Source organism: Tamandua tetradactyla, chromosome 17 (genome assembly GCF_023851605.1).
Source record: "Tamandua tetradactyla isolate mTamTet1 chromosome 17, mTamTet1.pri, whole genome shotgun sequence".
NCBI lineage: Eukaryota > Metazoa > Chordata > Mammalia > Pilosa > Myrmecophagidae > Tamandua > Tamandua tetradactyla.
The window spans coordinates 59,875,232-59,889,974 of record NC_135343.1 but is presented as its reverse complement, the minus strand read 5'-3'; the positions used below and the strand labels follow the sequence as shown (position 1 = coordinate 59,889,974).

The 14,743-nt window shown below is 46.6% G+C and overlaps 1 protein-coding gene across 1 annotated transcript; it reads right to left on the bottom strand.

The window, feature by feature from the left end:
* Positions 1-1,608: 1,608 nt before the first annotated feature.
* Positions 1,609-5,043, bottom strand: VAMP8 (vesicle associated membrane protein 8). Its single transcript, XM_077134797.1, has 3 exons — positions 4,839-5,043; positions 3,436-3,588; positions 1,609-2,038 (listed from the first exon to the last, which is right to left on the bottom strand). The coding sequence occupies exons 1-3, from the start codon at positions 4,839-4,841 to the stop codon at positions 1,895-1,897; spliced, it is 300 nt and encodes a 99-aa protein (XP_076990912.1). The 5' UTR covers positions 4,842-5,043; the 3' UTR covers positions 1,609-1,894.
* Positions 5,044-14,743: the final 9,700 nt, after the last annotated feature.

Genomic DNA, 14,743 nt, shown 5'->3' with positions numbered 1-14,743 from the left:
CCCGGGCGTCAGCACCCATCTTAGCGGGTTGGGAGCTACGCCCGACCAGCCTGGTGGCAGGTGATATGAGCAGGGCGGAGTGGGCCCCGGGAGCCGTCCGTGGAGCTGCGTCCCGGGTAGGGGGGATCGGATTGAGCTAGGGGGGCGTCACGCATTCATTCCGCAAAGGGTCTGCACGCATTCTTCGAGGTGCGGGACATGGCCATGAACAAGCCAGGCGGGGGGCTCTGCGACCTTGGGCCTGTGCATCCCATCGTTAACCAAACACGCACTACCCCTCCTCCCCGCCCACACACACGTGGGGAAATGCTAACTTTAGTTTTTCTGTGTTTCCCCTCCTCACCACAGAGGTCAAGTGCAACCCTGCCCTGACATGACCGCCGTTCAGTCGGTAGATGGGGTGAGACTGGCATGTCTGCTGCCTCTCCAGAGCCTTCCTGAGCTGAACGCACCCATCCTCTCCTCTGGCTGCCGCAGAAAAATCAGCAACCATCAATCAGTCTCCCACCCACCTCGTGCCACAACCTACACCTCAAATAAGTCCCCTCCGGGGAAAGTGAGTTGACAGCTTCTCTACCTTGGGTTGAGCCCCTGAGAGCACAGAAGCTCCACCCCAAGAGGGTTCCCCTCTCCCACCCCTCCCTGACCACCTGGGACCCAAGGACTCCTGGACCTGGAATCCAGGAGTGGACTGAAGATGGAGACAGTCATGGGAAGGACCGCCCTGGAGGTCTCTTCTGTGCTTTCTTTCTCCCTCTCTCTGGATTAAGAAGCTTGATATCAGAACCTGAATTGCCAATACCAGTCCCAAATCCTACCTCCTGTCCCTGCCTCTTCCCCACTAACCCCTCCCCCCCAAAACAGGTTGTTTTTCATTCTGGAAAACCTAAGGAACTGAATTGGAACAGAAATGACAAGACTCCTCCCCCCAAACAGGGCAGTGACAATGATGGTAGGACCTGGTGGGGAGGAGGGAGGCCCAAGGACAGAGGTCCATTGTGTATGGAGGGGTGGGGGCAGGGCTACAGGCCCTGTCCTGTGACACTGACTGTGCCCAGCCATGAGACTCGAGGGAGAGATGCTCATCCCCTCAGAAAAGCTGAGACCCCTAGGCCCTGCTAAATCCCGGAAGGGCTGGGATAGACAAAAGACAAATGACCTGCAGAACCACAAGACAAGGAAAATCAGTCCAGATCTTCCCATTCTCAGTTCTAGATGCAACAGAGGAAAGATGGTGAAGTGGGAGGAGGCCCTAATCCAGATGCCTACATGCTCTCCCCACGGAGACTTCATATCAATGCTAGCACTTCCAGCAGGACCCAAGGGGAACACTCAGTCCACTCTAAAAAACTATGAAGGTTTAGAATTTTCCGTATACCAAGGCTCCCAGAAAACTCTTCACCAGTACCTCTTACAATGAATGGGTTAGCAACAGGGAGGCTAAAGAAAGACAAGGCAGCTCCATCTTTCTCCTCCAAACATAAGCCCCCCACCCCATCGACTGCTTGGGCCTCCAGTGGGAGACCCTCAGCCTGGGAACATCCTTGAGAAAAAAAGAAGTCAAAGGGGCCAGGGCGAAATGGAAAGGAAGCATGGCTCACACAGGGATTCTGGCAGATCTTTATTGCCCATGGGCCACCCACAGTTTCCCAGTCCCATGCTGGGCCCTCTCCAGCCCACTCTGAGGATCCATGAAAAGCAGCCACAGTCCCACTTTCTCCTCCGGGGAACTTGGGGGCACTCCCTGGGGGCAGGCAGCAGGGCAGAGGGTCCTAAGGTTAAGGGAGCAGGAGGATCGAGCAGCCTCCTTGTGGAGGAGGTCAGGAGAGAGGGCCCCACTCGGCCCCCACTATGGAGGGCTGCCCCAAAGAGAAGGTGGGGTGCCAGGGCCTCCCTAGGTAGGGATGGTGTGAGTGGCTAAGAGCACGATGAAGAGGATGATGATGGCAACAATGACGCAGATGAGCACGATCATCTTCACGTTCTTCCACCAGAACTTCCGCGCCACCTTCTGCGATGTGGTCTTGAAGTGCTCGGACTATTGGGGACAGGGGAAAGTGAGTGACCCAGGGCCTTCTCCCATGGTGGAAGGGTGGGGTGGGTGCGGAGCAGGCATGGCCCTAATATTATCAGGGCCTGGGACAATTGTCTGAACACCCACATATTTCAATTATAAGTTGAGGTGACAATCAAGTCAAAAATCTATCCATGGGTAGGCCACGGGGGCTCAGTAGCAGAGTTCTCGCCTGCCATGATGGAGACCCGGGTTCAATTCCCGGTGCCTGGCCATGCAAAAAAAAGAAAACCAAAACACTTCTACCCTCCTACCTTGACAAATATCACTTCCTGACTAAAGAATTCTCGATTCCTGGGAGCTCCCCACCTGCATGGAGTCAGGTCCCTGACCTGCCCTCTTCTCTCCTTACCCCTGGCACCACCTCACACATTGAAGGGCTCAATATACATGGCCACATACTCCCGGGCCTTGGGAGGGCGGACACTGGTGGGGAGGGGTGCAGGCTCCAGGTAGGCACATCTCCCTGACTCCATGTCTCCTTGCCCCACAGGGACTGTCAAAGCCAGGGGATGGACAGCAGCCCTATAGAGGGGAGGGGGGAAGACAGGGCTGGGAGTAAGTGAAACTCCTCCCCTTCCCCCAGCACTCACTGCAGAAACTACTTTGCCTGGGCCATCCTCCCCACATTCGGCTGGAGAAAGAGAAATCAAGTCCCAAGGAGACAGGGGCTATGCCCAAGATCACACACGGGACTGAGAAAACTAGAACCAGCCTCTCCCACTGGACACGAAGCCTGAGCTGAACTTTGGAGTCACTCCCTCCCTGAGCCCCTGGCCGAAGAGAAAAAAGAATAAGTTCCAGCAGGGCCTGTGGGAGATATTATTCTAGTCTTCTGCTGGCAGAGGAACCCATCATCAAAGAATGTCACTGCTCTCCCCGGCCCCTCTGCAAAGCTGACTTAGCAAGCACTCCAGCTGTCCTCCATCTCCTGGAGGAGGTCAAAGGCCCTCGCAGGATTTTCCCAGACTCCGTATTTTTGCCCTGAAGATGTCAAGTCCAAATGGCATTGTCAAGGGCAGCCTTCAAAAAAGAAAACCAGTTTCACAAGCATGCACAGGATGACAGACGGAGGCATCCATCTGTCTCTGAATATGAGTCTATGGGCCAGCGCCCTCAAACCCCAGTCACCAGACCCATTCGCTGGGCCCCAAGATCACTCAGCATAAGCAGAAGAGAAACAGCAGTGGAAACTCAGCTCACACCAATTCCCAAAATATGTCAGAAGGGAATAGAAACAACACTTCTATCCCTCCTGTTCTTTTTGCCCCACAGATAAACACTTTTCTCTTTCCACACAGGAGTCCCCTCCCTTTCCCCCTCCAGCCCCCCGCAGCCTCCTCCCCCCACCCCCATCTCACTGTGGCTTCCAGGTCTTCTGTCTTGTTGCGAAGATGGTCCAAGTTTTCTCCTCGGGCCAGGATACGCTCCACATTCTGGGTCATAATATTTTTGACCCCTTCCACCTCGCTCTGCAGGTTCCGCACCTGGTCATTTCCTCCACTGGTCCCCTCCTGGGCAGCAACACAGGGGTTAACTAGGCTAAGTGGAGCAGGAAGAGAAAGGCTCAGCCTTGGAGGCCAGAGGAGGGTAAGGCCAACTTTGGCTTTTCTTTCGTAATGCTTGAACTGTTTATAAAGAGAATGTTTTCGTGTATTACTTGTGTAATAAAAAAAAACTCAACACATTAAGTTCCAGAAGTTGAGAGCTGATGCTAGACAGACTAGATCAAAATGGATTTTCAGGTGCCCGGGGTCCCTGTGCCCTTCCAGGGCAGAACCTCACCATCAGTCACCAGTTCCCATTCCCCTTTTCCCTCATCCTACAGGGCCCTTCTGAAAAGTGTCTTTTCTGCCTGGCCCGACTTGCTGCTCTCTCTCAGGCAGCAGCAGCGGGAGAACTGGCCCGGCCCCCTGCCTCCGGGGCAGTCTTACCCCACTGGTGCACCCCGCGCAGGGGGCCACCCCGCTCACATCCCACCCAAGGCGCCACAAGCCGTTGAGCCGCAAACTTCTGCTTTCCCCACCACTTAGCCACCACGTGCAGGCCCCGAGCCACCGCCTGCTTTGCAGATATTACGTTAAAAACTGGGTTTTTGCAGACTGGGTGCTGGGGGAAATGGAGGGCAAGTTCTTCCCGGCGGCTGCCTCAGCCTGGGGCCTCACGATAAGGTTTCGGAACAGGGAGAGAACAACCTAATTCAGCTCCTCCCTCCCTGACCCACTGGGCCTCCAGCAACAGGCCAGGGGTTTGAGTCAAAACGAGATGAACACAGACGACCAACTTCAGGTTGTTTTACCAACCCTTAGCTCTCTTCCTGGGGTTACCAAGAGGGGTATGAGTCCTTGGGCTCGGTGGGTTTCTGTCTAGGGGGGGTAAAGCGGGAGGTAGGGGGTGGGGAGCGCCACCGCCTGGCTGGAATCTAAGCTGGAAACAGCAGAGGCGGCTGCCCTGCAGTGTCACAACCCCTGGCCAGACAGAGGAGAAGACGAAGGAGGACAGGGCAGTCCTGTGCCAGGAATTCTGAGTCCCCCACCCCTACCCCGTCCCAATTATCACTCCAAAATCCCCTCTCCTAGCCAGCACAGAGGTCAGGGGAGGGAGGGAGCACAGAGGGCAGCTCAGAACCATTTGCAGCCAAGTGGTGAAAGCAGAGAGTCCCCAGGCCGCGCCGGGACCAGCCATCCACTCTGCCACCAACTCTCCCTCCCCCAGCGCGGACGCCCCCAGCCCCGAGGCCCCTCCTCAGTCCCAGGGCGCTCACCATGTCTTCAAGCGGCCGGGCGGGGCGACAGCCTAACTCGCCTAGTTTGCTTCCTCCCGGGCCAGCCCCTCGGCTCACTTCCTGCTTACTCCAACTTCCAGCCCGCCCCCGCCCACCTCACATCCCAGCTCCAGCCACACCTCACGCAGGTCCCCGCAGCGGGGCGGGTCCCCGCAGGTGGGCCGGTTCCCGCAGTGGGCGGGTTCCCGCTGGTGGGCAGGTTGCCTCAGGTGAGCAGGTTCCTGCAGGGGGGCGGGCGCTCTCCACCGCCCTCCCAGCCTTCGACTTAAAGCCACAGGGCGTCCCTCGGGCGCCAGGTTTCTTCCCACGTGTCAGGAACGAGAAAAGAATGACCAAGAAGCACCCCCCTCCTCCCCGAGTTCCCTGAGGTTGGCCCCTCTCCTCCAGAAAGGGTAGCCATCCTTTTTGAATATCTGGCCCCAATTCCTAGCGACTGAAATCCCCTTAGTGCTCTGCCAGGCTTGGTTCACAGGGAAATTCCTTGCTGGACCAAGCCTTGGGCCCAGGTCCCAGGGTTAGGGGAGTGGGGGTGGGGGTGGGCAGAAGCACTACCTCTTCCCCCGACCCCTGCCCCGTCCCCCCAAGATCTGGACTGCTGAGATCCTGAGCTCATGTCAGAAAATGCAGGGTTTGAGTCTCAGTTGCAGCATCTACTAGCTGGGTGAGCCAAAGCGAGCCCCTCCATCTTTAGGGATATGTGGGCTATGCCCATTCTAACTTTTTCTTGTTCAAAAGGGCTTGTCACTAATATGGGACAGGGGGATGGAACTAGTGATGTTCTACGAGAGGTTGGCCCCTCTGGGTTTCAGGACTTATCTGGCCTAGGAATCCAATCTGGCGGTTGTCGGTTTCTGGAAAGTAATCATAGTGTATGAAGCTTATGTAGAATCTCAGATTGAGCCCTAGGTGTTCTTTAGGGTTGACAGGAATGGTTTTGGTTGGGGTTTAGCAAACCATGCTAAATTTTTTTTTTTGCTAAACCCCAACGTGTAACTGAAGCTTGCATAAGAGTAGCCTACAGAAACTCTCTGGGGTTTGCAGATGCTAACACAGACCTCAGAGGGTGAGGGTAAGGAATTAAAGGAGAGCACAGGCCAAAGGATTTTTCCAGCAAACTGACTCAAGACCAGGGAAAATCCACTCTCTGGGATGGCTTTTATCAGACAGAAGAACAATATCAGGGTCGTGCAGAAAGGATTTTCTATTCTATCCCAGAAAAGATAAAAGTTCCATGAGGGAAATGTCAGTTCCTCCAACAAATACTTTTTAAAGGACTGTAATACATTTTTGACTCTTCTAGCCCTTTGAGATTCTTTCCTTCTACTATCTAATAAAATCTTAATCCCTCTTAGATTGTAAAATTATGAGATTATGCCAACCTGAGTTTTGGAGGACAAGTGTTCTCTATCACAGAGAATGTGGCTGCCCCATAGCTTTGGGTGGATGGAGGCCAGGGATGCTGAAAGTAAGCAGAAAGTAAGCAGCAAGGCAGTCCTCAAAAAAGGATTCTCCAGACCAAACTGTCCAGAGTTGCAGATTGAAAACCCTTGGTTTCCCTAGGAGAACGGAGTGCTTCTGCGATTTCAGCAGCCATTTGTGGACAATTCCCAAATCTGTATCTCCAGCTCTGACCTCACAATTGCCAACACTGCCTCTCCAAAGCCCTGGAAGTTCCATGCACACCTCCAATACCCAAGCAAGCTCTTTATCTCATGCCTTTGTTCCTCTGCCTGGGTGGTACTCACCTTCTCCTGCTTTCCCAAGCTAGAAATCCCAAGCCATTCACCATGCATGATGGACCAGCACCAAGTCTGATGCCTTCTGGGTCCTATCTCTCACACCCACTCCCTCCTTTCCTGGTTAATGCCAGCATGACTGGAAAATTCCAACCAACTCCAAGATGACTTTTCTTTCTCTATGAAGTCCACAGGCAGCCTGTTATCCTCCCCAAACATCTCCCTCCAGGGTAAAGCCCCAGCTCCTTAGCATGGCAGTCAGACTGTTCTCAGTGTGCTTTCCCAAGCTCATTCTCCATTAGATTCACCTCCTAGCCCAGATCATACCAAGTTACATGACCTTCCCAAAGGCACCATATGCTTTTTTTTCTTCCATTATATATATATATTTTTTTCAGTATATATATATATATTATTTTGAAATATAACATATATACAAAAAAGCAATAAATTTCAAAGTACGCTGCAACAATTAGTTATAGAATAGACTTCAGAGTTTGGTATGGATTACAGTTACACAAATTTTAGTTCTGTACTTCTAGCTGCTCCAAGACACTGGATACTAAAAGAAATATCAATATAACAATTCAGCAGTCATATTCATTTGTTAAATCCTATCTTCTCTGTTATAACTCCTCCTTCTCCCGTGATCCTTCTCCCAGTCGTTAGGGGTATTTGGGCCATGCCCATTCTAACTTGTTCATGTTGATAAGGACTGTGGGTAGTATGGGATAGGGGGATGGAACTAGTTGACGTTCTTGGAGAGGCTGGCCCCTCTGAGTTTCAGAATTTATCTGGCCTAAAAATCCATCCAGAGGTTGTAGGTTTCTGGAAAGTAATCATAGTGTATGAAACTTTTGTAGGATCTCAGATAGAGTCTTAAGTGTTCATTAGGGTTGACAGGAATGGTTTTGTTTGGGGTTTTGCAAACTGTGCTGGTTTGAAAGGATGTATGTCCCCTAGAAAAGCCATGTTTTAATCCTAATCCCATTTTGTAAAGGCAGCCATTTCTTCTAATCTCTATTCAGCATTGTATGCTTGAAACTGTAATTAGATTATCTCCCTGGAGATGTGATGTAATCAAGAGTGGTTATTAAACTGGATTAGGTGATGACATGACTCCACCCATTCGGGAGGAGCAGAAAAAGGAAGCATTTTGGAGAATAAGTGATTCAGAAAGAGCAGAGAAGAACGACATAGCCACGAGAATCAGAGAGCCCACGAGCCAGTGACCTTTGGAGATGAAGAGCCTGGGGAGCTTCATGAAACTGGAGGCCAGGAGAGAAAGCTAGCAGATGACACCTTGTTTGCCATGTGCCCTTGCGGCCAAGAGAGAAACCCTGAACTTCATTGGCTTTCTTGAATCAAGGTATCTTTTCCTTAATGCCTCTGATTGGACATTTCTATAGACTTGTTTTGATTGGGACATTTTCTCGGCCTTAGAACTGTAAACTAGCAACTCATTAAATTCTGCTTTTTAAAAGCCATTCTGTTTCCGGTATATTGCATTCTGGCAGCTAGCAAACTAAAACAGATTTTCGCACCAGGAGTGGGGTGCTGCTGTAGTTTGCCAATACCAAACATGTTGGAGTGTCTTTTTAAATGGATAAAGGGAAGATTCTGGAAGAGTTGTGAGAAGCTTGATAGAGAAGGCCTAGAATGTTTTGAAGAGACTGTTGATAGAATGTAGACTCTGAAGATACCTCTGATGAGGCCTTAGACAGAAATGAGGCACATGTTATTGCAAACTGGAAGGAAGGTGATCCTTGTTTTAAAATGGCAGATAATCTGGCAAAATTGACTAGTGGCTTTAGCTGGAAGGCAGATTTTAAAAGCCTCGAACTTGGATATTTAGCAGAAAAGATCTCCAGATTAAATGTGGAAAGTGCAGCCTGGTTATTCCTCATAGCTTATAGTGAAATGCAACAGGAGAGAGATAAGCTGAAAACTGAACTCTTGGGTACAAAGAAACCAAAAATATGATGTCCTGGAAAATTCAGGGCATCCATGTGAGGATTTGACCAGATGTGGAACCAGTCAGCCATCTCAGAGAAAGCCAGGATTGGACATGGAGTTATACAGGAAGGATTTGTGGAAACTCCTTATGTCTGATGGGCATGATCCGAGGCTATTGCATAGAAAGCCAACGAGAGTGCTGTGGGAACTGTATAAACAGAGTCGCCTCCAGTCTGGACTGGGGGGTTCAGAGAAGGGACACATTAGAGGAAAAATAACTTCAGAGGCAAAACCATGGAGGTTGAGGCCTGAAGTCAAGAAGCCTTGGGCCAGGAGAGTGGATCCACCCAAGCCCGTGGAAAGGGTGAGTTTGCCCCAAAGGCAGAGAATGGGCCTTCCACCTGGTTGCCGTGGAAGAGTCATGCCGCCTCAGGCCTTGGAGAGGGTAAAGCACATTCCTTGGGGTTTGGGGAGAGCCTGGCTGCCACCACATGGAGGGGTTGAGCGTGTGCCCCCGAGATGGCAGAGAGACTGGGTGCAGCCCCAATGCTTGGAGAGGGTGGAGCCTAGAAAAAGGTGGTCTCCCCAGTGTCCCCCAAGGTTGCATTTGAAGAGAAGCAGGCCTCTGTGTAGGCCCTTGGAAAGGGTGGGACTGCCGCTTTCAGAAGCTCCGAGGATAAATGACTCTCAGACTTTGAAATCTAATGGAATTTGCCCTGAAGGTTTTCAAACCTGCTTGTGTCCAGTGACCCCTGTGTTCCTTCCTCCCTATGGAAATGTGTATATATATCCTATGAATGTTCCTTTGTACGTAGGCAGCAAATAACTTGTTATGAGTTTTCAAAGGTCCAGAGCAAATGGAGAAAATTTTACCTTAGGCATAGAAAATCCATGCCTTTAACTAATTTTGATGAGATTTTGTACTGATTTTAATCTTGTATTAATCTTGTATTTGAAATGTAACTGGAATGGTTTAAGGTTCTCTGATATTGTTATGAAATTAATATATTTTGTATATGGGGAAATCATGTCTTTTTTAGGGTCCAGAGGGTGGAATGACTGGTTTGAAAGGAAGTATGTCCCCTAGAAAAGCCATGTTTTAATCCTAATCCCATTTTGTAAAGGCAGTCGTTTCTTCTAATCCCTATTCAGCGTTGTATATTTGAAACTGTAATTAGATCTTCTCCTTGGAGATGTGATGTAATTGAGAGTGGTTGTTAAACTGGATTAGGTGATGACATGTTTCCACCCATTTGGGTGGGTCTTGATTAGTTTCTGAAATCCTATAAAAGAGGAAACATTTTGGAGAATAAGTGATTCAGAGAGAGCAGAGAAGAATGACATAGCCACGAGAATCAGAGAGCCCACGAGCCAATGACCTTTGGAGATGAAGAGGTAAAGTGCCTCCAGGGGAGCTTCATGACCCAGGAAGCCAGGAGAGAAAGCTAGCAGATGACACCTTGCTTGCCATGTGCCCTTCCAGCCAAGAGAGAAACCCTGAACTTCATTGGCCTTCTTGAACCAAGGTATCTTTCCCTGGATGCCATTGATTGGACATTTCTATAGACATTTTGATTAGGACATTTTTCTTTAGACTAGCAATTCCCCTTTTTAAAAGCCATTCCATTTCTGGCATATTGCATTCTGGCAGCTAGCAAACTAGAACACATACCATGGTAAATAGCAGTATCTAGCTGAAATTTGCATAAGAGTAGCCTTCAGAATATCTTCTCGACTCTATTTGAGATCTCTCAGCCACTGATACCTCATTTTATTACATTTCTTTCCCCCCTTTTGGTCAGGAAGGCACTGCTGATCCCATGGTGCTAGGCCCAAGCTCCTCCCTGGAATTCATATCCTATGTTGCCTGGGAGACTTTCACCCCTGGATGTCAGTCTCATGTAAGAGAGAGAGCAATGATTTTACTTGCAGAGTTGGGCTTGGGGAGAGAGAAGCCACATCTGAACAACAAAAGAAGTCTATGGAAGTAACTTTTGGGCATAACTATCAGTAGGCTTAGCTTCTTAGCTACATTAGCTTCACCAGAGCAAGCCTCAAGATCAAGGGCTTAGCCTACTGACGAGGGAATCCCTATTGTTTGAAACAGTATCGGGGATTTTCCTAGTGGTAAACATTCATAGTTCCATATTTTTTTCTCCCATATCTCAAGGGACTTTCCAAGGCTACTAACTTTTGATTTCCCTCTCTCCTCTCAAAATTGTATTCATGTTTCAAAATCTAGCTCAAATGCTACTACTTCCTGAAAACTTCCTTAATTTCCCCAGCTGTAATTCATTTCTTCCTCAGTGCTCCCATGGCACTTTTTCTAAAGCTAGGATATTATTTGTCTTCATGTTTTACATATATATATGGATGCTTACTAACCTATTACATAGATGTTATGAATGTACACATCTGTACATCCATATGCAAGTGTGTACTCACCCAGGAGAATTGCTGGGACACAAGGTATGTATATGTGCTCAGTGTAAATCAGCACTGGCATACTCTAAATGTCTGTGCCAGCCTTCTCCCTTCAGCAGAGCATGGAGGCACTGCCAGGCCCTCATACTACTACCATTTGCTATTAATCTGCTCTCTTTTTTCTTCCAACATTTTTTTAGGGCAGTTGCAGGTTTACAGAAAAATCATGCCGAAACTATAGAGTTCTTATATAGCCCCCCCTCATTCACACAGTTTTCCCTATTAATATTTTGCCTTAGTGTGGTACATTTGTTAACAATTGGTTAACCGGTATTATTATATTAATTAAATTCCATAGTTTGTATTAGGGTTAACTCTTTGTTAAAAGTTATGTTTTTTTTAAAAAAATTTATTATAACATATACATACAATTTCCCATTTTAACCATTTTTAAGTGTACAGTTCAGTGGTGTTAATTACATTCACCATGTTTTGCTACCATCACCACCATCCATTACCAAAACTTTTCTACCATCTCAAACAGAAACTCTGCACCCATTTCATATATTTCACATAAACAGTATCACTTATTTCACTTAGTGCGATGTCTTCAATTTCGTCCATGTTATAGCATGAATCAGAACTTCCTTTTATGGATGAATAATATTCCATTGTTTGTATCACATTTGTTTATATCACATTTATTAATAACACCTTGTGTATATCCCTACATCCTTTAATGGACACTTGGGCTATTTTCACCTTTTGGCTATTGTATATAATGCTGCTATGAGTATTGGTGTACAAGTATCTGCTCAGGTCTCTGCTTTCAATTCTTTGGGGTATATACCTAGAAGTGAATTGGTCATTTGATAATTATATTTTCAATGTTCTGAGGCACTGCCAAACTGTTTCCCAATGGTGCCACCATTTTACATTCCCACCAACAATGTACAAGGGTGTCAATTTTTCTGCATCATCTACAACACTTGTTATTATTATTATTTAATAATAGCCACCTAGTGGGTGTGAATTGGTACCTCACTGTGGTGTTACTGTTTTCTCCAGGACAGTAAAGGTGTACCTTATAGACTCAAATGTGGTCCTGACAATAACCTTCACAAACACCATCGTTTGTGTGTGGATCACAATATAAATTTCTTTCCATAAAGAAAATGTGCTGCAAATTTGATATCTCAAAGCCACTGAAGTAACATTATAACTTTAGTCAGGCATTAAGAAGTGTATTATCCGAGCTCCATTAGTATCTGAGTTTGAAAGTAGATCTAAGTCTGCAAATAGATTGAACCAGGCTTACATGTCTTGGCTACCTGCTATTTTTTCCTTTGAGACAGCAGTTCTCAAAGTGTGGTCCATGAACTCCTGGGGTCTATGAGGTCAAAATTGTTTCCATAATACTGAGATGGCACTTGCCTTTTTGACTATGTTAACATTTGCACTATTGATGCACAAGCAATGATGGGTAAAACTGCTGGCAATATAGCAGAAAGGAAGACAGCGGCACTTTTTTTTGTAGTAGCAGTAGGCACTGCATTCCTCTTTGGCATTTGCAATTTAAAAAAACACCATTTTCAATTAAAGCGTCCTTGATAGAACAGTATAAATTATTATCATTAAATCTTGACCCTAGAGTAAACATTTTAAAAGTATTTTGTGTGAAGAAGTGGAAATCGTGCATACAGCATGTCCGCATACCCAAGCACAACGGCTGTGTCTGGGCTGCTCCAAGAAAAAACACTTGTGCAACTAAGCAATTAGGCTGCCCCCTGAACTTTCCTTGGTCCTGTTTGGCTCTACTTTTTTTGAATGAAACATGATTTTACTTGAAAGATGTCTGCCCAACAGTGGTTATACAGACTGGAGCATTTAGCAGACTTTTTTTTTTTTCAAAAAGGAAAGGAGTAAGTCTGCCTCCTCAAGGAAAGCAACACAGTATCTACAGTATCTGTTGCCAGTGATACAATTTGAGCTTTCAAATGAAAATTAGAATTTTGGAAAACTTGTATCTGCCATTGTGACCCTAATAGCTAACAAAAGACTGTTTTGATAAAATCAGTGGTTATATTAAAGATTTGTATTTTTTATTGTGTTGACATTTGGAAGATATGCATAATTCAGTGAATCAGTGTTTTCAAATGACCATATGAATGATTCTACAAAATCATACCTGAATAATAAAAGATCCAAATCCATTCATAATGCAAGATACCAATTATTTTAATGTAGTAATCCATAAAGTTCATTGATACGGTTTCAGATTCCACACTGCAAATGGCCTTTAAAAAGCAACCACTTGTGAGCAGGCAATGGTGGCACAGTGGCAGAGTTCTCACTTGCCATGCTGGAGACCGGGTTCGGTTCCCGGGGCCTGCCCATGCAAAGAGAAAAAAAAAAAAAAAAGAAAAAGCTACCATTTGTGCAATTTAGGTGTGTTATCAAAGAATGTCCACAATGATCTGCAAAGACTATTAAAATGTCTCTATCTTTTCCAACTAAGTTATATGAGGCCAGATTTCCTTCATGTTACTTCAATCAACACTTTGCAACAGATGGAATGAAGAAGAGACAGGAGAATCCAACTGTCTTCAATTGAGTCAGACACAATTTTTTTTTTTGCATGGAAAATACACTTATTTTTCACATTAATTTTTTAAATTGAAATAGGTAATGGCTTTACTGTCATATTTTTTAATGAATCAATACATATTTTTAAAATGTCAGTGTAACTAGGGTAATATTTCAAAAACCTACAACCTCCAGATGGGTCCTTGGACCAACCAGGTAAGTCCTGAAACCTAGAGGGGCCAGCCTTTCTAGCACATCAACTAGTTCCATCCTTCCATCCCATATCATCAACAGCCTCTTCCAATATGAAAAAGTTAGAATGGGCATAGTCCAAATATCGTAAAGAGTGGGATAGAAAGATCAAAGTTGATGGTGGAGTTATACAGAGGAGGTAAGGTTTAATAAACAAGTATGATTGCTGAATCATTATATTGATATTTCTTTTAGTCTCCAGTATCTTAGAGCACCTAGAAGTAAAATCCTAAAATGGTGGAATTGTAATCCATACCAAACTCTGAAACCTGTTCTACAGCTAATTGTTGCAATGTGCTTTGAAATTTATTGCTTCTTTGTATATATGTTATTTTTCACAAAAATAAAAATATATATTTCTTTTAGCCTCCACTGTTTTGTAGCAGCTAGAAGGAAAAAATGGAATGGTACCCCATATTAAACTCTGAAATCTGTTCTGTAACTACTGTTGAAGTGTACTTTGAAAATCATTGCTTATTCTTTCTTTTGTTTATATATGTTGCATTTAACAATAAAAAATGTTTTTAAAAAATATCAGTGTAAGTTTCTAAATATGGTAAATATCGAAACAAACAAAAGCTCTTTAGGGTTCTCAATCACTTCCAGTTGTGCGAAGGGGTCCTGAGACCAAAATGTTTGCGAGCCGCTGCCCTAAGATGCTGTCCTCTTCCTGATGGACCGTCGTGGAGTAGACCGTTGTCAGTTCCGTTCAAGACTCACCTCTCTAAGCACCTTCCCTGACACTTTCCGCTCACTGCCTGCTCTGCGTCCCTCTGTAGTTTTGCTCCCGCTTCACCTCCTGCCTTCCAACCCCCGAGGGGCTTGCAGGTACAAGAAGAGAGAGGGCAGGGACTCGGCACGGTGGCTCTCAGGAGCGGCAGCACCAGGTGCGCGGAGGTCGGGTGGGTTGGAAGAGCTTCTGCCTTGGCG